The sequence below is a fragment of the Poeciliopsis prolifica genome, unplaced genomic scaffold (assembly GCF_027474105.1).
Source record: "Poeciliopsis prolifica strain line A6 unplaced genomic scaffold, Auburn_PproV2 SCAFFOLD008, whole genome shotgun sequence".
NCBI lineage: Eukaryota > Metazoa > Chordata > Actinopteri > Cyprinodontiformes > Poeciliidae > Poeciliopsis > Poeciliopsis prolifica.
Window position 1 is genome coordinate 4892996 of NW_026562383.1, and position 21868 is coordinate 4914863.

The 21868-nt window shown below is 42.1% G+C and overlaps 1 protein-coding gene across 2 annotated transcripts; it reads right to left on the reverse strand.

Annotated features, from left to right (window-relative positions):
* Positions 1-417: 417 nt before the first annotated feature.
* Positions 418-21179, reverse strand: LOC129361860 (solute carrier family 12 member 7-like). 2 transcript variants are annotated; one of them, XM_055033022.1, is made up of 26 exons: positions 19235-20033; positions 14530-14618; positions 14321-14446; positions 12487-12633; positions 11614-11668; positions 10671-10801; positions 10455-10564; positions 10267-10371; positions 9527-9699; positions 9247-9411; positions 9034-9132; positions 8859-8916; positions 8538-8712; positions 7844-7962; positions 7657-7755; positions 7441-7560; positions 7095-7199; positions 6820-6988; positions 5165-5360; positions 4767-4936; positions 4538-4669; positions 4311-4418; positions 2443-2612; positions 2167-2181; positions 1767-1900; positions 418-1231 (listed from the first exon to the last, which is right to left on the reverse strand). In XM_055033022.1, exons 1-26 carry the CDS (start codon positions 19380-19382, stop codon positions 1140-1142), a joined length of 3210 nt encoding a protein of 1069 aa, XP_054888997.1. In that variant the 5' UTR covers positions 19383-20033; the 3' UTR covers positions 418-1139. The 2 variants fall into 2 exon arrangements, with proteins under 2 accessions (XP_054888997.1, XP_054888998.1); XM_055033023.1 differs by lacking the exons at positions 418-1231; positions 1767-1900; positions 2167-2181; positions 2443-2612 and adding an exon at positions 21164-21179 and having other exon boundaries at positions 4305-4418.
* Between the last annotated feature and the right edge of the window lie 689 nt (positions 21180-21868).

The following is a 21868-nucleotide window of genomic DNA, read 5'->3' on the forward strand; positions in this document are numbered from 1 at the left end:
CTTTACAGGCCAAGATTTTCATTGGCACAAGAACACCGTGCCAAACTTTGGTTCCTCTCGTAAACCTTCGCCGCGGATCCGCAGTCTGACAGACAAGTTGTCAACGACCCCGGCGTGTAGCTGTGTATGTTGCTATTGTCGCCTCTGTGCGTGCTGACCCAGCGAGCCGCTCTCTGAGGCAAACAGGAAGCCATTTATCCTGCCGACCGCGTCTGCTGCCAGCTCTGAAGTTTTCCCTTCGCTCCTTTGTGATCCAAACAAACAATAATTATTTTAGGATTAAATTGATTTCTGGAGGCCGAGCCCGGGCCGGTTACGTAAAGATTTGACCGCCGTCCAGCTCTTCTCCCAACAGGACCGGGCCACCTGCTGGAAGTGACGGGGGGGAAGAAAAGCTTCAAAATGTCACACAAAACGTGTTGCGGTTTAAAATTTAATGCATAAGAATAAAGTCTTGACATTTTAAAATTGTAATCATTTTGTTAAAAATGCTAAAATGCACTCATTACAGAAAACTTCAGTTTCAGGGAAAAAACAAAAAACAAAACAAAAAACAATTGAATACAATGAACTTAAAACATGAAGAGTATTTACCAAAGAGACAAGTGGCTTTCTAACAAAACACGTCTAAAAGATTTGCTAATATACAGAAGAAGAAATGCAGACGCTGCATTTTCATTTTGTTACTTAGTCATAAAGAGAACACAGTTGGAAAAGGCGACAAAAAGCTCAACAAAGAATCGACAAATCCAATCTATCGACTAGCTCATTGTCAATATTTTGTATCACTTTCTGAGAAACTGTGTGGTCTGGAAAAAGTCCCAAATACATATGAAAGTGGCTCTGAAATAAATAATAAGTGTTCGTTTGGTCTCCATTTCACTGTGAACTTATAACAGCAAGATGTTCTCCTCCGGGGAAACGCTCGTTGCCGGATCAGACGCCGTCGGTGTGAAATGTCAGTTCTTTCACGAGTCACACGGGATGTTTTTTTTGGATCTTATTTTTCCGCCTGCGACGGTTTGGAAGGAAAGATCTGTCCCAGCATTAGTGCCATCGCGTTTGTTAACCTCCTGCCTGGTTTCCGACTGCGCCGTCAAGTTTCCTCCAAACGCGAAATGAAGGAAAGCCGCTGGAGGCTAAGAGTAAATGGTGATGACCTCCCGACCTCCTCCACGAACCAGCAGCACACGGTCCAGGCCTTCCATCAAAACCTCCAAGAACTCCATGTCTGAGTGACGCTCCGTGGTTAAGGACGAATCGTACACATCAGCTGGTTTATCCACTTTCTAATTATTAGCTTCCATGCGCCACAAACCTGGAGCAAACTTAAAAAAAAATAGCAAAACAGCTGAAACACTGAGTTTCTTTAAATCTAGACTAAAGACCCACCTGTTTAGAGTTGCTATAATAAATGACACACCAACAACATTTTAAAGTCATGTTTCAGTTGTTGATCGCTGTGTTTTCATGATGTAAAGCCCTTCACATTGCCTTGTTGCTAAACTGTGGTTACGCTCAAGCTTCCACACATTATCGAATACATTTCCATAATGCAATGCAAAAGCATGACTGCTAGGTTAACAATTTCCGTAAGCTCCCCTGTTGTGTGGGTACGGGTCTCGTTATTTGTCCTGTGTGTCTCTGCGTTGCCCTACGACGGACTGGCAACCTGTGCAGGGCGAACTGCGCCTCCTGCCCAATGGCTGCTGGAAAGGAGCACCAAACGTGGTAAATGACACGGACGTCGCAGACAAAAAGGATACAGTTCTCGTCGCCTTTCTTGTTCTTCGGTGGGCCCGGCATGTTGAGCAGGACCAGCTCGGACTCTTTGGATTTCTTCTTCACCACCCCATTCAGCTTCACAGCCGTGTGCATCCGCCGCACGTTCGCCTGGTTGCTGCAGCAAAATCGCATTAATGACCGCGTCGCAGAGTAAAATCTGGGGCGACGAGCGAAGCTGTAAAGCTGGCGTCGGCGTGGAGCGAGACCGGCATGGCCACTACTGTGATTATGATGTTAGCAGGTGAACTCGCATTGAGTTTTTAAAGCCATTTTTTGCCATCATGCACCCATCCCTCCCTTCGAGGCGAACTGAATTACACAGGCGTGCAAGCAACAGTTTCAGCGCATGCAACCAAAAAACTGAAAGACGGAGCAACTTACAGATTCTCCCACTCACTGGGGGAAAGGAGAAAAAGAACAAAGAAAAAAAGAAAAGCACAATCATTCAAAATTGTCACCAAAATATTATTCTGTCAAATACATTTTACACTGGAAAACTATGACTATATTGAAAAGACAGCCCTTGTTAATGTTAGAGGTTCAATGAACTGAAAAACAAAACAGTCAAAAGAGGCAGGATACACTGAATGGTTCTCAAAACCCAGTTAAAGGGTTCATGAGGGATTTAAATGTTTCTTTGAATCACGTTCCACTCACGGCTTTATGTTGAACATGTCCTTCACCGCCATGCCTTCTCTGTGCTTGTTCCTCTCGTTCAGCAGCTTGTCTTTGGTCCACGTCATGTGGACGTGCTCCGGCGTGGCGCCGGCTGCTTTGTCGTTGCTTGCAGAGTGAGACGCCGTGTTCCGGTCGTGGATCAGCTGGGCCTGGGCGGCGCACGGGAAATAGAAAGTTGGGTCGTTGGAATAATTAGTCAAGGTCTCAAAGGGCATCCTGAAATAATTTGCACAGACGTCCATAGAAAGTATCAACATGAGTCTAAGTTTGTACAAGCATTTTTAGAGGAGCGCTGCCAGACTGTGATCAGCTCACTCTCTGTAATTACAGTACGATTACCCACTTATTTCACAGAAAACCTTACTGACTTTTACTGTGTGAAAAATGAGAACCGATGAATTAAAGTTGCTATATTGTCTATCAAGAAACATTTCCAGTCCAAGCAACCCTATTTACTTTGAAAATAAATCAGTTCAATATATTATTTTAACATCACTTAGGTTTTTGTTGTGTCAAAAATCTCAAGTTTGTGTGTTGTTGTTTTTTTTTGTTTGTTTTGTTTTGTTTCTTTTTGAGGTGAGCAAATGCATTAGGAATCTAGCAGGAACTGTGTTTTCTTAAAACAAAGTAAAAGAGGTTTGGCATCTCCAAGGGCCCCAAAAAGAAAATCTAGAAGTGAAACAAAATGTTGTTGCTGTTTTTTTAAGAACGATAAGCTTAATTTAAATGAAAAATCCAGACAACATCACAGAAACTCAATGTTTCTGAATTGTCTGCATGAAATCAGATTTCAGATGCCACTCATCCTGTCACCAAGGAAACACTAATGCATTGACAATATTACCAAAACACTGGATTTTATCATTAAAAATACCAGGAGAGGACTCTGTCATAACATCTGGCCTCTTTTAGGGGCGAGTGACCCAGTTTAACCCCTTAATCGTCATGGCGACACCGGCTTACATGTGAAAGTTTTGAGTGGGTTTAAGGGGTTAAAAACCACCAGAGTGGAGCCTGAAAATCTAAGAATGGAAAACACATAAACGAGTGAGAGAAAGCGGATTTAGAAACATCGTTTTTTGATTCGAAGATCATCCAAAACCAGCAGGAGCCTGAAGCTGCTGCTCTTCTGCTGACACACCGTCAGCCAAAGCCCTGCAGCTGGAAGGACTGGATTATGTTGCTGAGGAAGAACGGGACGAGAAAAGGTTATTCATTGGACCCCTTGTTCATTGTGAAAACATTACCACTGGGAAAGACTCCCACAATGTATTCCAATGTGAAATTACAACAATCTTAAAAACGTTGGTTTGATCCTCTTGGTTTTTTTTCTTTATCTATCTGGCAGTAATGTGATGCTGTTTTGTTTAACTTTATGTAGCTTTGTAACTGTAAAAAAAAGCAGATAATAATAATAATAATAATAATAATAATAATAATAATAATAAAAGGTGACATTTGCAAATCAAAATTTGAATTTCTTTTTATTTAACCTTCTCTTTTCTATACCTGCAATTCCAGTTAGACACACAATTGCTAACACAGACCTGCGATATGTATTTTTCCTTTTCAGTACAAAATAATCATGATGCACCATTTACCTTTTCTACATTGAATTTGCATTAAAGTGTAACAAACTGTTATGGGTTTTTCTGATGCACTGATACGTTGTGTTGGTGTTTGGAGATGAAAAGTTTAGGCAAACCACTGAAACCAGTGCAAAAAGCGAGTTTGGAGGCCTGAGATACTACAGTGTGCAAAAGATGCAGCAAATATAAATGAGTTATGGATGATTTGCTGCTTACTTTGGTAGAGTTCAGTGGTCTGTATTGCCTGTGCGATCATACCTCTCTCTCCCTCTCGGTGCGGGACAGCTGCATCTCCTTCAGCATTTGGGACCTCTGCTCCATCTTCAGAGTCCGCTCGTATGTGAAAGCCGAGATGTCACTGTCGTGCTGCCGAAACACACAGAACCCCTTCAGATTCAGGATGCAGGGCGACTGTTATCCGTGTATAACTGTTGCTGTGCTAAGTTGATCAGAGGAGCGATTGCGGTGGCACCACGTTGTCTCACCATCTCCACCACCTCCACCTCTGCGTCCAGGCGCAGCTGGTACAGAAACACCTGCAGGTCCTTTTTCATCTGGATGGAGTTGTCGTCCAGCTGCGCCACCGTGAAGATCCGCATTTTGCATTTCCTCCACACCTACGAAAACACCGGCGTGAGAAACCGCTGACGGCATTTGACCATCCTGCAGGTGACTGGGTCACAAAGAGAGGCGCGACCTGTGGCGAGCACACACCTTGTGCTGCATCAGCAGGAAGGGCAGCAGCATGAGAAGCCCGCCGTCGTGGACGATCCACCACACGTCGATGGCGCCCTCCTTCAGACGCTCGTGGTTGTCGGGGAAATGGTCGATGTTCTTCGCGACCAGCAGAGCCTGGTGGGCTTCTGTCGTCTCTCTCACCGTCTCTGGATGTGGAGGAATATTTTCAAACAAGCCTCAAGTTGCTAAAAGGCTAAATATCTACTGCACTCATTTCAAAAATTGCACAGGACATTTAGGCGGTCTTCACACTGCAGACCGAATGCAACCTAGACCACGTAGAAATCCGACCTTTCCAAATGTGACCTGTCCTTTACAGGTCACATTACGCGCAAGCGGGAAGAAAACCAACAACCACAAACTGTGTGGTCTACCTATGAAGTTCCTTTGAGCCAGGGAGTCTCTGGCCTGCTTCCAGCCTGCAGGCCAAGCCAGGAGGACGGCGTTGTGTTTCATTCCTCCCAGCCCCGCTGACTGGATCAGAATGGAGAAACCGTCTCGCAGGCTGGACGACACAATGACGTGGGAGAAGCCCTTGGTCCGCTCCGCGGCCATGGCTGCCTTCATGTTCTTGGGAAGAAAATAAAATCCGGGTCATGCGTGGAGTGATTATCTGTGAGGATTATTTGCTGCAGTACTTTTTCCAAGTATGACAATCGCCTTTATTCATTTGTACTCAAATTGTTGAATACATTTCTCTGGACTCAGAGACGTCGGCTCACCTTTTCACCCTAAGAGCAGACTACTTGCCGTGACATTCAAAGGACAAAATGGATGTGTCTTTTGTTGCTCACTGTTGCCATGCGGATGAGGCAGAGTGGCGAATCAGGTTGAATTTAATGCAGAATTTGCATTCTGCCAGAATGCAAATTTTTCATTGTATTCAAATGCAACATCTGTCACACAATTCCTCAAAACATTGTATGCTGGGGTTAAAATAATGAGTGCGAGTAAGACTGAGGAGGACGATGCTTTTGGCCACATTTAGTGGCAACAAACAAACATGTTTTTGAACTTCATTCTATTTGTAATTGACTTGGACATGAAATGGTTTTTGATGGATCGTTTACTGCTACAGTGCAAAATAGAAGAATCTATTTTTCTTGTTCTCCACATTGTTTTTTATATTGCAACACATCCATCCATCCATCCATCCATCCATCCATCCATCTACTTACACCCTTGTGCTTGTGTCACCCTGGACGGGTCGCCAGTCCATCACTGTCATGTCACAACCATAAACTCCAACATTTTTTTAATCAGTATTTTATACAAGAGACCTACTGAGAACAGTGATTAATTATGTAAAAACTTTTACTTTTTTTTTTTACTATAAAAAATCTGAATAATATATCAGTTTGTATTCAGAACCATTGTTCCTGCAAAGTGCAGTTTCTTCAAGTTGTTTAATGTTTGTACTTTTCTCTTTGTTTTCCTTGCACTAAACTATAGATTCTTCAAATTGGAGCAAATTCTGTTCTGTTTCATTTTGTTTTTTTGTGTGATTTTTTTAAATAATATGCACTTTCCAGATGTTTCCCTCCCTCTGTGCTTGTGTTTAGATTTTGGTTGTTGTTTTCAACTGCATTTTATAACAATGACAGCAAACCATGACCCTTCTGTTGTGACGCTACTTGTTCACTAATGTTCTCTAAACAAAAGGTCTGTCACAGCACAGCTGGATTGACAATCAGATTAAATTATTTACTGGTATGCTGTCTATCAAAAAGGCAATATCTGATTTTATTCTTGATTTTATTTAAGGACGTCAGATTGAAAGGATGTAGATACATTCCAGTTTTTATGTTTATTAAGAAAATATTCCTATCAAGCATGTTGATGTTTTGAGTTGTAATGTGACAAAATGTGCAAAAGGTTCAGGGAGTTTGAACGGATTGGCAATTCAGTGTTACTTGCGTATAAAAAATAAAATAAAAAAAAGACTAGTACAAAGTCCGAGTGGATACAAACCCCCCCCCCAAATGTTTTTACATAAGAAGCCACAGCATGCAGAGCAGAAGAAACGCACCCGCTCTCCAGCGACGGCGTCCGCCTTGCGCGTCATGTACGTTCCCTCCAGGACCGAGCCGACAATGGTGAGTCCTTTGCCGGCTTTGAGCTGTGAGGTGAAGGACAGGAGACGGGGATGCTTCACTTTCAGGTCAGAGTTCAGTTTGCACAACACCAGCAGCTGTGGTCTGTAGAAAAAAAATAAATATATATTTGTTGAGTAGAAGAGAAACAGCGTAAACACATTTGTGCATGAAAGCTGGAGTGATTCTGTGCAGTCGCAGGAACGGCCACCTCCAGTTCTTGGTATGCAGCGGCACTTCCTCCAGGCGAATGAGAGCGTAGCGTGCTGCGTTCAAGGACAGCCCCCTGATCCCGTCGCCCCACTCCTTCACAGCTCTGTGTTAAACAGGAGAGAATCAGCTCTCAATATCCGTCTCTGAAGTACATTGATGTTGTAATGAATTGCACTTCACTAACTGCAGGGCAATCTTAAAGACACGTAATAAAGTGAAGATCTGCACACGCTAATTTTCAGTCGGGTCAGTGAGGTCCACTGGGACATCAGAAGTCATGATTAGATTCTTGTTTTATAGCCATATCAAAATGAAAATCCCTGGTCTCAAACTTCTGATCTCACCCTCTGTATTCGATGTATTTGTAAATACAGCCAGCAATCAAAATGGCACCAATGGCGTAATACCAGGAGCAGATGAACATGAGGGAGAGACACAGGCTCATGCCTAAGAAGGATAAAGTCCTGCAGGAACAAAAAACAAGAGGAGGGAAAGATATTCAGGAATAAAGGATGCGAGGAAAGGTGGAATTCAAAACTCTGAGTTACTTTGTCTCTCACCAGTGATAGAACTTAAAGCGCGGCCTCCAGTTGGGAGTCCGGAGCAGCGTCTGAACGGCACAGGCCAGGTTGACAAACAGATAGCACATGAGGAAAAACCTAAAAGCACCGACGACACGCAGAGTTTAGAAAAGCAAAGTGCAGTGGGCAACACAAGAGAGAAGGCGGGTGACTTCCAGCAGCGCACATGGAGAGGATGGGGGCGACTTTGTCCAGAGAGGCAATAAGGATCCCAATCTCACAAATCCCAACTGTGAGCAAAAGAGCCCAGGTGGGCTCCCCGTTTCTCTTCCCGTGACCAAAGACCTGAGAGAGACAGAAACACAGAAGACAAGAGATCTGATGAGGTTCCTAACGAAGTACTCTGTTGCTTTCAGGCCAAAGGTCAGTGGTATTGTGGAACATTTACTGTTGCTTGTGAACCGATTGCAGTTGTCTGGCCAATCAGTGATTACCAATCTTTAAAAAGCCTGACCTGCAGACGAGTACCAGCAACTGTCTAAAACTTCCTAAAATAGCAAGAAGGTTAGTGGGTTGGTAACACTGGGTGATTTTATTTTATTTTTTAAAACAAAAACACTGGTGGACTCTCCCTTGCATAGGACTTTTGGGGAAACCCTGTTTCAATTTCTCAAGCAAATACATATTTCTTGCAGCATTTGATCTTCGTCTGTGATGTATGACAAACTGTAAGCGGAATAGCATTTCTAAAAAAAATTGTTTTATTTATTTTATAATATTTTTTTTTTTTAATGGCCGGGCGACATCAGGACTTTCTCAAAAACTCTAAGATTTGGTTGGTCAGCAATGTATAATGTAAATCCTGCTCAGTAACCTTGATCAGAATCAGAATGTCCGAGTGAAACTCTTGCATCGCCTACCTGCAGGAAAGGGATGATGCCGTCACGGGCGATGGCCTGCAACAGACGGGGGGCGCCAGTCAAGCTCTGCAGCCCCGCGCCGCAGCAAGAGAAAAACGAGCCAATCACAATCACCCATGGGGACGGCCAGGCGAGAACACCAATCACGGGCATCGTTTTCACTGAGAAACCAAACCTGGAAGAAAGCAGAGCGTACTTTGTACATTTGCCTGGGCTTCATATTTTCTAATAGCGTAGCTGGATTTTAGCATGGCGACCAAACTGTAATCAATGCTGCTTTTTGTGCACAGTGTGATAAATGTTATCTAAACGCCGTCTTACTTGTCTCTCAGCACCACTCCTTCGATGCAGGCTCCAAACAAAATAACAAAGGAGATATCTTGTAGGGACATTAAGAAACTGTCACTGCCTGGAGTCTAACATGTGTGCTAAACAGAATGAATGAAAACCACAGCAAAATCAAAAGCAATTGATCAGAAACTCTTTTAGAGGATACAGAGGAAAGAAGTGGTGAGAATTGCCAAGATGGTTCCCACTGGGATGGATCTCTGAGCGTCTCTGAGATCACCAGATCGGTTTGAACCGGCCATGATCCCTAAAAGGAAGACATCATGAATGTACGCATATCAGAAGGTCAATCTGAAAGATTCTGCATTCAACATAACATATTTCCCTTCTTAATTGTCCTTTCTGACAATTGAGCTGATACCTGTGACAGAAGGGAAGTATATCCCAACTAGCAACGTGAAGTATGTGGTGATGTCATTGATGACATAGTACTGATCTTTGCTTTCAGCTTTGACTGAAGGTGATTCCGGGGAGACTTTCTTCTCTATGATCATGTCGGCATCATCGTAGTTGCTCCACAAGTTTTCTGACGAGCGAGCAAAGAGAAGAACAATCAGCTGCACCGAAAACTTCGGCTGATAATAATAAAGACGTATCATTTGGTATTGACAATCAGATAGGAGAATGTCTTTCATTCTCGCCTTTGATAACGCCGCTCCGAAGCCCAGGTATGGCCACAATCTCACTCATGTTGTTGGAGTCAAAGAAATCGCAGGTCGAGTTGAGGCCGCAGAAAAGGCTCGTCACCAGCTCCGTCTTTTCGCATTTATCAAACATTTCGTTTTTCAGGGCGCGATTCCCCAGCATGCAAACGCTGCAAAGAAGAAATGGTAGATTGTAGTGCAGCCGGTGGAGGCCCGGTTCTTGATGTGGGTGATCTTTCTGTGTTAAGTCGGTTTTAAAAAAAACTCTGCCTTTGAAAGGTTTTAGGACTAGAACAATCTCAATGAATACCACTTAGTGGTAAATGATGTTAGCATGTTTTACTGCACTGGTGATGATCTATGTCTCCTTTAATGTTCTACGCACACAGTGCTATCAGCGCCATGCAGATGTTTAGTAAGGCATTTGCTACAGCGTTTGAATGCATAACATGCTCAGATACAGTTCGTTACGGAAGCTCTTGGTTCAGTCATAAGTCGGAATCAGACTTTGTATGTCAATGAAAATCCAGCCAGCAGCGTCTGTTATCGGTTTCTTGTATTTGTCTTGCAAATAATAAGTGGCAGCAATAAGTAAATCACACCAGTTACCTTGGTAATACAATAAATCATTTAACTGACACTTTTGCATTGATAAGCTCACAATTAGTATTTTCTCACAATAGCACAGAATTTACAAATACAATTGTTTCCATGTTGATCCCCATCGGGGCGCTCACTTAAACGCTGGCGGCTCGATCAGCGTCTTGGCGGCTCCCGCGTATGTGGCCATGATGGAGAGAGCCACGCAGGAAAGGAACACTAAGGCCAGTTTGTTCACATACCTACAGAGGGGAAACGACAAGTGGTGACCATGTGTCCTTGGATGATTGTTCTTTGTTGTGCTTTTGTCGGCGCGGACACTCACTTCACCCCAACGAACACGACCAGAGCCATCAGGAGGAGGCAGCACGTCCCGTAGATACGCATGTCATTTTCGTCCAATACTTTCATCGCATCAAAAGGAACGATGTACATCTGAGAGCGGGCGAAAAACAAACAAACAAAAACAAAAACAGAGCCAATGAATCACAAAGCCGCAGCTGATGACTGCAGGTGAAGCTGCCACTGCGGGTGGATCTACCAGCAGGATCTCTATGGTGCCCAGTATGTACAGCGATCCAGCGAATGTGGTTCCCAAGTAGAAGCAAAGACCCACTGCTCCTCCAAACTCTGGTCCCAACGACCTGGAAATCATGTAGTAGGAGCCGCCAGCTACAAAGAGACGAAATTCACAGTCATATTGACGATACTCGTCGAAAATATACGACGGAGGCAAAATTATGAAAAGAAATGCTCCCTTGACTGGACCATATGTCAGGCAGGTTTTCATGATCGGTACCTGATGGCGTGTGTGCGCCAGCTGATGCTAATTTCAGAGTCACAGAATGATGAACTCAACTTCATCTTGTTCTCCAAGCCCATTATTTTAAAGCTCAGACAGGTCTAATCAGCTGACTCTGTCAACCTGCTTTCTCAATTCGTGTTTAGCAAATGATGTAACGTTTTCTTCTCAACATCATTTCTCAAATAAAATCCATCAATCTAATTAATAATCGATTAGTTATTGATTCTGGAGGTCCAGCATTCCGATTTCAGTTCTGTTAAGTTTCCAATTAAAGTTAAAGAATTCCGGCTTCAAATAAATATTCATAAACACAAGACAGATTCGTTTCATTCAATGACTTTGAGAATGTTAATACAAAAATATGATTAAATAGACTAATCAATTAACCTGTTTGATTATATCCCATCAGCCACCCAGAAAGAAACGTCCCAAATAGAGATATTTTCAAACATACCACCCTAATTTTATATCTAGCAAATCTTGAATTACTATATTTGAATCATTTCAGCGACTGCAACAACAAATATTTTGCTGCACGATTCAAGTATCTTTTATTTGCAGTGGGTTTTTTTTTAATACTTCAAGATTTATATTATGCTTATGTTTTGCAGTGTTTCACAAATGTAAATACAGTAATTTTCAGGAAAGCTGCAAATCCCAGAAATCGAATTTAATCTACCTGGTACGACTCCATTAGTTGCTATGGCACTCATTGATATGGCGGTGAGGAAGGTCTGAAGGACAGGAGACACATGTTTAGATGTAAACAAACAAACAACAAAACGTGATCAAGTTCATCGGTAACTCAAGGTCGCACATTTTACCACCAAACACAGCACAGAAATCTGACCAAAACATCTAAGGGTTTTACATTAAGAGAACAGTTGATGCTGATGAGATGAGTTTTACTAACATATTTAAATGTTATGATCACTGGAACTGACAGATTTCTCTACAATTGCAAAGGCAAGATGTAACTGTAAAAAAACCCGCTTTCATCAATTCATAGCATTAAGCCTGTCGCAACAAGCAATTAGTCAATCACTTGATCACATGAATTGATTTAAGCTGTATGTGTTTTTTTTTTACTTTACTTTGAGTTTTACTCTTTTTGTTTTTGTGGGGTTTGTTGGGTGGCAATAAAAATATCTTCCAGTTCCTGTGTTGTGTTCTTTACAAATTGAGATGCAATGGTCTTTGAGAAGGCAAACGTTTTATTGTTATGCCATCATTAATATAGTACTTAAAAATGATCTCAAAACGTCACAATTTATAGTCCAGTGAAATCTGTTGTAGAGTTATAGATATAAAGTTACTGCCCGGGTCGGTGTGAGCTACACCAAGTGATACACATGTGTCTCTGTAATATGAATCTTTAAAAAAATTGGTCAAAGAACTCAAAATTGTCTTTTGCGTGAACTAAAGATTTTAATTCCATACTCAAATCATAATTCGGCGTGGCCTCAAATATGTAACGGCTAATGAGTTGGACTTCATGGAATGATGACTTCATGGGGGGCGACCCCCCACAAAAGGATTATGAAAAACTCACGCAGATGCAGCACATGGAAACGATGGCTAACGATTCTAGGATCCCTGCTGTGCCTACGATCCAGGTCAGGCGGAGAAAGAGGATGACACCTAAAATGTTCTGCATGCAGGGCAGATAGACCCCGATGAAAGTGCCCATCTGAGGAACCTGGAGACCGAAACACAGACAAACATGTTGATCACAAACTCTGGAAAGAGCATGGCGGGCTGCCAGCCTGCAACATACTGGGGGAAACCATGATAAAACCTTAAAACAGTAACCTTAGCATTAAAACAGAAATTTAGGATCGCATCCAGGAAACGTTGGAAAAAATGTTTTTTTAATGATCTCCAAGAAACAACTGGTGGATCAAATATCATCATACCTACTCTGTCACTTTCCCCAAACACCGAAACATACATACCATCTTCTGACTCAAAAGCTCCTTGACCTGTGCCGTCTCTGCTGCACACAGCGGTTTCTCTAAACGATGCAACGTGCCTTTTGCGGAGGTGTATTTCCACATTTCCCATATCATCTCCCCCAAGTTGCCCTGCATTTGCCTCCCGCTCCTTCCTTCCTTCCCCTCAACCTCTCTGCATCATCTGTCTTACTCCTGCTGGACTTCAGCTTCAGATCTCCTCCAGGTGCTCTGGAGGAAACAACTGGTGGATCATGCAGGGGGCGGGTCTTGATGAACACACAATCAATGTGTCTCAACAGATCGAGAGTTCAAAGTTGGAGGATCTGCTTTTAGCAAACATTCGACACGGTGGTGAACAGACTGCTTTTGTTGCAGATGTAGCGAGTTATTTCTAGGGGAGTTACCTCATTTGAACATCTGCTGAGGGATCCGCAGAATACAAGACAAGACCCAAACACAGAGAATATGGACGCTGTGACAACAATGTTCATATATACACACCATTAAAACATTAAAATTCTACCATTTTGGGAAGAGATTTGGAAAACTGTTGCTGGCCCTTAAGCTAGTCATTAAAAAGGGCAGCTAAATTTGTTGCAAACTATACTTTACTAGAAGACTGATGACTGTATTTTAAACGCAGTAATCAGAGCAGCACATCATCTGTGATTACAGTGCAACACTAGATCATCACGCACTGCATAAAACCTAATGTACTGACAGAAGTCGACCAAAATTTTATTTTAAATTAGAATTATAAAAAAAGTTCTCAAATCTATTTGATGTGTTGCATTTTTTTTGCTTCCAGTTTCTTTCTGGCATTCGCCTGTTGGCGTTGATATTTTCGTCAGCTACTTTACTCGTTAACTTAAAGCGACATTACTGATTATGATGTACAAGCTAAATGAATGAGTAATTAAACACACAAATTACAACAGCAAAATCCTTTGAAAATCAATTCCCTTTAAATCCGTGGGAACGCTCTGAGGCACTGGTTTCTCTCACAGACAGGGAATTTCTCACAGGAGTAGCTTCTTAAAATAAAAAAATTAAATTAGTCAATGCTCTTAAACACTCCCAAGACAAAAAAAAAAAAGCTCAGGAGGATGACTTTTGTTCTCCATCAAGTAAAATGTGTCCTGTTTGGCAAGTCTTATGAAGTGAAAGGCTCCAATAAAAGAACACACCTCATTCTTTTAGCATAACTCCAGTAGTTCATTTTGGTTATGGTTCTGTGTTGTAATGACGCGAGATCAAAGTCCAGTCCAGACAGAAACGGATGCTGTTCTCGAATTACTTGGAAGCAAGACTTTATGTTTCTATAGTTGGGTTTGACCAGGCCCACTGCAATCTAAATGTGACTTTACCAGGTTAGCAACTCGTTCGCTTTGACGACGGAAACTTCTCGGCACTAAGTCTGAATCTCCATACCATGACGGCAACCCTCCTGACCCCATCCTCGGCCTCCTCGTGCTCACGGACGCCCTGGGTGAGGTTGGTGTAGTTGGCCAACTTGTTCAGGAGAGACGCGACCATGGGGGTGCTGTCCATTTCCTCCTGAAGGCAAACAGATCAATGTGTGACTGCAAAGCTGCAACAAATCCAACCTCTGAGAAACCAAACGTGAGAGCATCGGTTACCTCGTACAGGGCCATGTTTTTGCCTTCATAGCTGCAGTCCTGGTCATTGTTTGAGTTAATGAATGGCGTGGACTCTTTGTGATTTTCATCTGTTAGAAACGTTCAAAAGAAAAGAAAAAAGAGAACAAGATGACTTAACAAGAAGGAAGACAGACAACAGAAGAACAAGCTACAACTTCAACTCTACATAAAGTTGTAGAGTTATGTCCTACTCACATTATTGTACTGGAATCAACATTGGTGGTGGTATTTCTATTGATTTTCAATCTTTACCTGCACTTCTCTATACATCTTAGTTTTTGGAATCTTATTTATTTATTTTTTATTTATTTATGTTTTTTTTCCTGTTGTTTGTGTGTTCTGATGTCATATTTTTGGATTGGATCTCGATCAATTACCATGTTGGGTTGCATCCCTGGCTTGTTTACATCGCTGTGGCCTCGACTCCCAGGTTGCCTTACATTCTGTCGGCCATTTCCTCCGTTCAATTTTGGTCCCTCACAGCTGAACCCAGTTCAGCAACTAACTCTCCAGCTCAAGTCTTTTGGTCAGCATCTGTGTGGGGCACCTTCAGCATGTTCACTGGGCCTTAGTCACTGCTCTTTCCTTCATAATAAACAGCAGGCCATGTTCATTTTTTTTTCTTAATTAAAGGATGACATTTTCCAGCCGCATCTCTCCTGCCTCCTCTTTGCATTTGTGTCGTATTCTACACTGTTTTATGGCTTTTTTTTTTGTCCTAGAATAAATGTAGGGTACCGTGGACCCATGTACGGATACTTTTACGGCCATTATAAGTTTGAGTTGACCTTTGCTGCATGTCTTACTCCACTAGTCCACTTTCCTATCAACTCACTGTCGAGTAAAAGCTCTAGATCCAAAAGAATCCTTTAAAAACATGGAACACAATGCTTTTGCACACAAGCAAACCAAAATTTCCCATAGGCTCAGAGAAATTTGATGAAACTAAAACTCCAGTGAAGGACAAACATAGATTGATTTTTCTAATGTCAGCAAATTGCATTGAATTCAATGAAAGAGATAAAAGGATGTTGGGAGTTTGTGGCCGTGTGTTTATTGTGGAACTGTGACGCGAAATGTGCCGTAGTCACACTGGTGTAAGTATGAATGTAGCAAAGGAATGGCAGAAAGGAGGCGGGGGCAGAGAGGTCGTCGACATGTTCCAGTCATATCAATAACTGAGCTATAAATTCATCATAACCTTCTGAACCGTAATCAGATCATTTCCTTACAGTACTTAAAACACATTCCACCAGTGAGGGGGTTTAATTTGTCTAAAATCTTCATCGACATCCTGATTTTTTTCCCCTCTCTCTTCAGATTAAGCGTTGGCGTCTCTGTAAGTAGACTTAAGAGGACGAATCCTCTCTAAACATTGCATCAATTTCCAGTCGGTTGGTAGAGCAGGCAGAAAGTGGGTCAGAACGAAACCTGATCTCAGCAGTACCCTGTTAGAAAATGATGGTGCTGAGATGGTGTTTATACAGTTAGCATTTTGCTTAATCAGCTCTTGGCTGAGGGTGTGAATGCTGGTGCACAGGTTGAGACTTCTTCCCCCACCAGCAGGCATGCAGTACAGAGTGAGAGCTGCCTCCTATGAGTCAGGAAAATCACTACATTTTGATTGGAGCAAATTATATATTATCCTTCAAAAAAAATGTTTTGTGTGGATTAATATATATATATATATATATATATATATATATATATATATATATATATATATATATATATATATATAGATTACAAGCATGTCATATTTATTTGATTGAGTGTTTAAAAGCGCAACTAACTCAGTCATCTGTTTTGTTTAAAAATGTTTGGTCATGTATTAGTGCATATATCTGCTTTGATGACAAAGGATTGATCACTGTGTTCTCCTGTAATTCTTCTGTGTATGTTGCAATTTCTAAATAAAAAGTAAAATATTTTTAAAATGGCGCCTGATAGTATTTTGCTGATTCGTACACGCCCTGAAACATGGACACAAACGACAGAGGAGCTGCCGTGCAAGCTGGTCGGCCTGCTGAGCATAAAACAATGACTAGAGAAGAATTCAGTCTGTCACTTTACCTCCACTGACTGGTAATACCAGTTTCCTTTATTCTGTGGCCTTCTTGAGTAAGAGTTTTACTGTTACAGTGCCCTGTGGCGGCATTCATGTCCCTTGAACTTCTTCACATATTTTGAAACTGCAGCCACTTAATTACCTCCAGAAGAACCCCCCCCCCCCCATCATGTTTTTTTTTTTTGTTGTTGCAGTTTTCTACCAGGATCTCTCTATATTTACCTCTTTCTTCACATCAGCCTTGACTAACTGTCCCTAAAAATATTGAAAAGATTCCCCACAGAGCTATAGTTCCACCACCGTGCATTGTGCATACATGGCAATGTCCATTGTGACATTTCCACTATCTGTGTTATTTTTCTTTTTAACCGTCCACACCCACTTCACTGTTGCAGGGAAATGGTATCTGTTTCTAGCAGTCATTGAGTGAGAGGCTGAGCACAGCCTGGCCGGGTTACCAGGCCATCACATAACGGACAGACAGACAGACATGCACTGGCACACTCAAACTTAGGGCCAAATTAGATACACAACGCAACAACACTGCAACTCCAATCTTCAAATTGCATCTTGGCATCCCTGCAAATTCTACGAAGGCCTGACCACAAACCATTCTTTTGCTTTAAGTCTGTTGGGCTGCATCCAGAATTTGCAGGACATCGGCACTCATGGACTGGAGTTGCAGATCCTTGACGTAGAGCAGGGGAGGGCAACTGCAGGCCTCGAGGGCGAGTGTCCTGCAACTTTTACCAGCATCTCAACTGAGTTAAATAATGGACATGAGCAGGACTCTGGAGAACTCGACTGCTCTCAGGAGGTTATTCAGATTGCAGTGAGTGAGGCAGACATCTCAGAGTGGCAGGACACCAGCCCTCAAGGACCAGGATTGGCCACCCCTAATTTAGAAGGACCCACTGACCAACAGGTAATGAGTTTTTACTTGACCTGGACTCTTGAAAGCGTTTGCTTGCAATAGATTTCATTTATGGTCGTCAGTGTAAAGGGGAATGAAAGTAAAAACAATGCAGGCTAGACTTTTCGTATTTAAATTTGCAAGCAGCATGCGCGATTTTCCTTGCACTACATTATGTCGGCCTATGAAAATCTCAATAAATACACTGAAGTTCTTGGTTGGTGACAAAATGTAAAATGTTCAAGGGGTGCAAATCCAGTGAAGACGCTGTAGACAATACATGTTCTCATGCTCTCAGTGTTTCCCAGGCTGGGATACATTCTCTGGGGATCAAATCATTTTGGCTTTTGTCAGAGTTTGTTTACATGACGCGACATTTTGTAGCAAATTAACAGGAAAAGCATTTGGAGTTCATGAGTGAAAGAAAAGCACACAAAAAATCTATGTAGGTTAAACATATTTTTTTGAAAATTGCTTCTTTTGTGAAACTTTCTGGGTAGCTTAAATGTGTGGATGTGTCAAAACTTTCTCCAGCTGAACAGAAACAAAACTGAAGTCATTATTTTTGGACCTAAAGCGGAACGATCTAAAGTCAATGCACAGCTTCAGTTATTACACCTAAAAACTAGCGATAAGGCCCGAAACCTGGGAGTGGTGATGGACTCGGACTTGAACCTCCAGAGCAACATAAAGACAATTACAAAGTCAGCCTTCTATCACCTGAAGAACATCTCCAGGATTAGAGGACTAATTTCTCAGGCAGATCTAGAGAAACTCATTCATGTGTTTTTATTTAGTCGCATTGATTATTGCAACAGCATCTTCACAGGCCTGTTCAATAAATCAATCAAACAGCTGCAGCTGATCCAGAACGCTGCTGCTCGTGTTCTCACTAGAACCAGGAAGATAGAGCACATAACACCAGTTTTAAAGTCCCTCCACTGGCTCCCTGTAGCTCAAAGAATAGATTTAAAAATACTGTTGTTAGTTTGAAAATCACTGAACAGTTTAGCACCACAATACAGATCTGCTGTTGTTGTATTAACCTTCCCGACCTCTCAGGTCTTCTGGTTCTGGTCTGCTCTGCATCCCCAGAACCAGAACCAAGAGAGGAGAAGCAGCTTTCAGCATCTATGCACCAAAATTTGGAACAAACTTCCAGAAAACTGTAAAACAGCAGAAACCCTGACTTCTTTTAAATCGCAATTAAAAACACACCTGTTTAGAATTGCTTTTGAAATGTAATATGTAACAATGTATTGTCTATTATATGTTGCATGACTTTGTGTTCTTGTATTTATGATGTAAAGCACTTTGAAATGCCTTGCTGAAATGTGCTATACAAATAAAATTTGATTGATTTGATTGATTAAGCTTGTGTTACAGCTAAAACAAATCACTTAGGACTGCAATAACCACACACCACAGGGGCCCTCCGCCCAGACGCATCATTCAAGCTCAGTGCAAGTCAAAGCTGGTTGAGCTCTTTAAACTCCTTCCTCCGTGTATAAAGCATGCGCGTGTTATGGCTTGTTTTCGCCAAATGTTGGAGGAGTTTTGTTTGTAACGTCCTTACTCAAAGAACCACTCTCTTTAACTTCAGCATATGTGCACACTCTTGTCTTTTCTTATCCTGGGAGGGATAGCGCTTCTGTTTCAGAAGAATCCTCCTTTAGTTTAGTTTATTACCGAGCTGCCTTTACCTGGCTCTGGTTCCTGGGAGTTGTCCACATCCCCCTCTTCCTGGAAGACCTCGTCCAGATCCATTGGCCTGCTGTCTCCAGCTGCAGCTCCACTGTTGCTGCCATCCCCCGTGTCCTCCACTTTTACCACAGTGAAGTTCGTGGGCATCTTGGTCCCTCTGTCAGGTGTCCGATGATGAAAACAGAAAGAAAGGCAGAAAGAAAGAAAGACAGGAAGTGGGCAAAGGTTTGACCTCTGCCACAAAGGATGATTTCCAAGCAAGAGTCTAGAACCCTTTCGGGGGTGAAGAGTGTTCAATCTTCAGTGTCTCCACAACATGGCCAAAGTCCCAAAACCCTCTGCTTGGAAACGTCCTCTAAACGAGGGGAAGAAAGTCTGGCTTCCTGCCCATCAGACAGACCAAAGTCTTCCACTGTCGTGTCGTAACTCCTTGTTGTTTTCCCTCCCTTTTTGCCCCCCCACTCGCTGAAGACCTAAAATTGCCCCATGTGACCATCTATTTACCATCTGAACAAGAGCCCTGACATGCAGAGCACTGGAGCTCCTCCCTCCACTCCAAACGTCCTCCCTCTCTTTCTCTTTCTCTCTCTCACACCTTTGGAAAGCCAAAACTTCCAGAATGTGTCTCCACTGTCTCTGTACAAGAGCCAAACAAGTCGACAGTTAGGAAACTGTGACAGAAATCCCTCTGAAAGAGAAAAACACAGGTGAAAACGTTCCTCCTCCAGTCCAGACGCTTTGCTTTTTCACGTTCTTCCTTCTACCTTCGGACTCACAAATTTCTTCTCGGCTTCTCTCCTGTTGGGGAAAAAAAAAGAGAGAGAGAAAAAAAAAATGGGTGTTGACTTTTCCAGTGCATTCTGGGTAACAGTGAAGAGCTGCCGGTCACCAGATAGAGAAACTTTCTCATGCCTTAAAGGAAACACCTTGTGAGGGAACAAGGACCAGACGAGCCACGAGGGGACAATGAGCTTGAGGAACAATGGTCAGCCGTAAACAGAAAGTATTTTTACTCTGTGAGACTCATCTCTCTGCAGTGGCACTTTTTTTTTCTCCTGCAGCTTTTGTATGTTGTCGTGCTGGTGTCCTGCTGGACTCCATGTTATTTAGACCATTAAAAAGGATCACGATTTACAATAACAAAGCTTGTACTTTCCACTCTGGAAAAAAAAAACTTTTCATTTTAAACTTTTGATTACTTGAACTCTTTGGAAGATTTACTTCATATTGTTCATCACACACTGCAAAGTTTCTTCCAGTGGAAACATCTTAGAGAACTCATTTGTAAGTTAGAAAGCTTGAAATAAGACCAAACCAGGACATTTCGACTAGAAACTTGACAAAAATACTTGGTAAGACTTTTTTTTTTTGGAGTGTATGCTTGTATTAATTTACATAATGAACTGGACATTCTTTCCATTGCAATTAAACAGGAAACCACAATTCTGCAATGTTGCAGCAGATGCGTGCCTGGAGGATGCACACTGAAATTCAACCTAAATTGCAAAATCTGTCTATTATTCAATAACATGAGCTGTATTAGCCCCAGTGTCACCTCATCCACGTCATTATTTGACGTCTATAAATCAAATATTTATACCTTCTATTGCATGTAATTAATCAATTAAATGAAGGAGAAGAAGTTTAAATAATTTGGCCAGGACAGAAATGGAAAATCTCTTATTATCATTACCCTTTACTATCCATCCATTGACTACATATGCAAGGTCATAGCAGGGGCTATAACTCCAGAGGTCATCTGGTGTCGTGCAGCAGCCGCCGGACTTGCCAGTCCATCACAGATTCCAAAAATATTTCACTGAATGGATTTCAGTTTTCTGTCTCCCCGTCTTGTACCTGCCTTTGCGTTTCAGTCAGGCTTGGATGTTTTAAACCAGGTCCCAAATTATTAGTCGTAGTTCACTTACCTTATTCAGAAAGACGCCACGCCACCATGAGCTTGTTGAAATTGTCAACATGGCCTGAGGTGGTGGGAACTAAAAGCTAGTTTGAGCTACTTCAGTGTTTCCATGCAGCGTCACTTTCGGCTGGGATGATTGTTAACTGCAAAACTCTTGAAGCTGCTGCACAACTAAGACTTTCTACACGATCCGCAACAAAGAAGCAAAGAATTGGTGAATTTGTTTGTGATGCAGAACATTAGATTCATGGGATTCCATCTCAGTTTGCCCGAGTTTGATTTTATGTAAAGTAGTTCACGTGGCCTACAGACAAAATGTCTGTCAACCGAAAACCAATTGTCTCAAATATCTGGACACAATGGAGCTTCATAACGCATGAGGAACTTCAACAAGAGGTTCACATTTTCAACAGGAACTACGTGGTTACAGATGATTTCATGTAGTTATTTTACACAGGGTCAGAACTCCTGCCATTTTTCACTTTTCTGTAAAGGAGTCTCCAATGTGGCCTTTTAGTTTTTTATGTCATGTCATAAACCTTCAAGGCCAGTCAAAGAACTGCTCACATATTGACAGCAGAGGGAGCTGTCGGTCTATGGCAGCCAAACCTGATTAAATCATAACACCAGAAACCAAACAGCAACAGATACATTTGCAGCAAAGGACATTAAAAACCTAGACTCAGAAGGTAGAAGAATGAATGCAAACGAG

Excerpts from the sequence above, each read along its gene's own strand:
- LOC129361860 (XM_055033022.1), bottom strand. The coding sequence starts at position 19,382 with ATGCCCACGAACTTCACTGTGGTAAAAGTGGAGGACACGGGGGATGGC. Across the intron at positions 14,447-14,529 it reads AAAACATGGCCCTGTACGAG|GAGGAAATGGACAGCACCCC; the intron begins GTAACCGATGCT and ends GTTTGCCTTCAG. Across the intron at positions 9,412-9,526 it reads TCGGAGCGGCGTTATCAAAG|AAAACTTGTGGAGCAACTAC; the intron begins GCGAGAATGAAA and ends CTCGCTCGTCAG.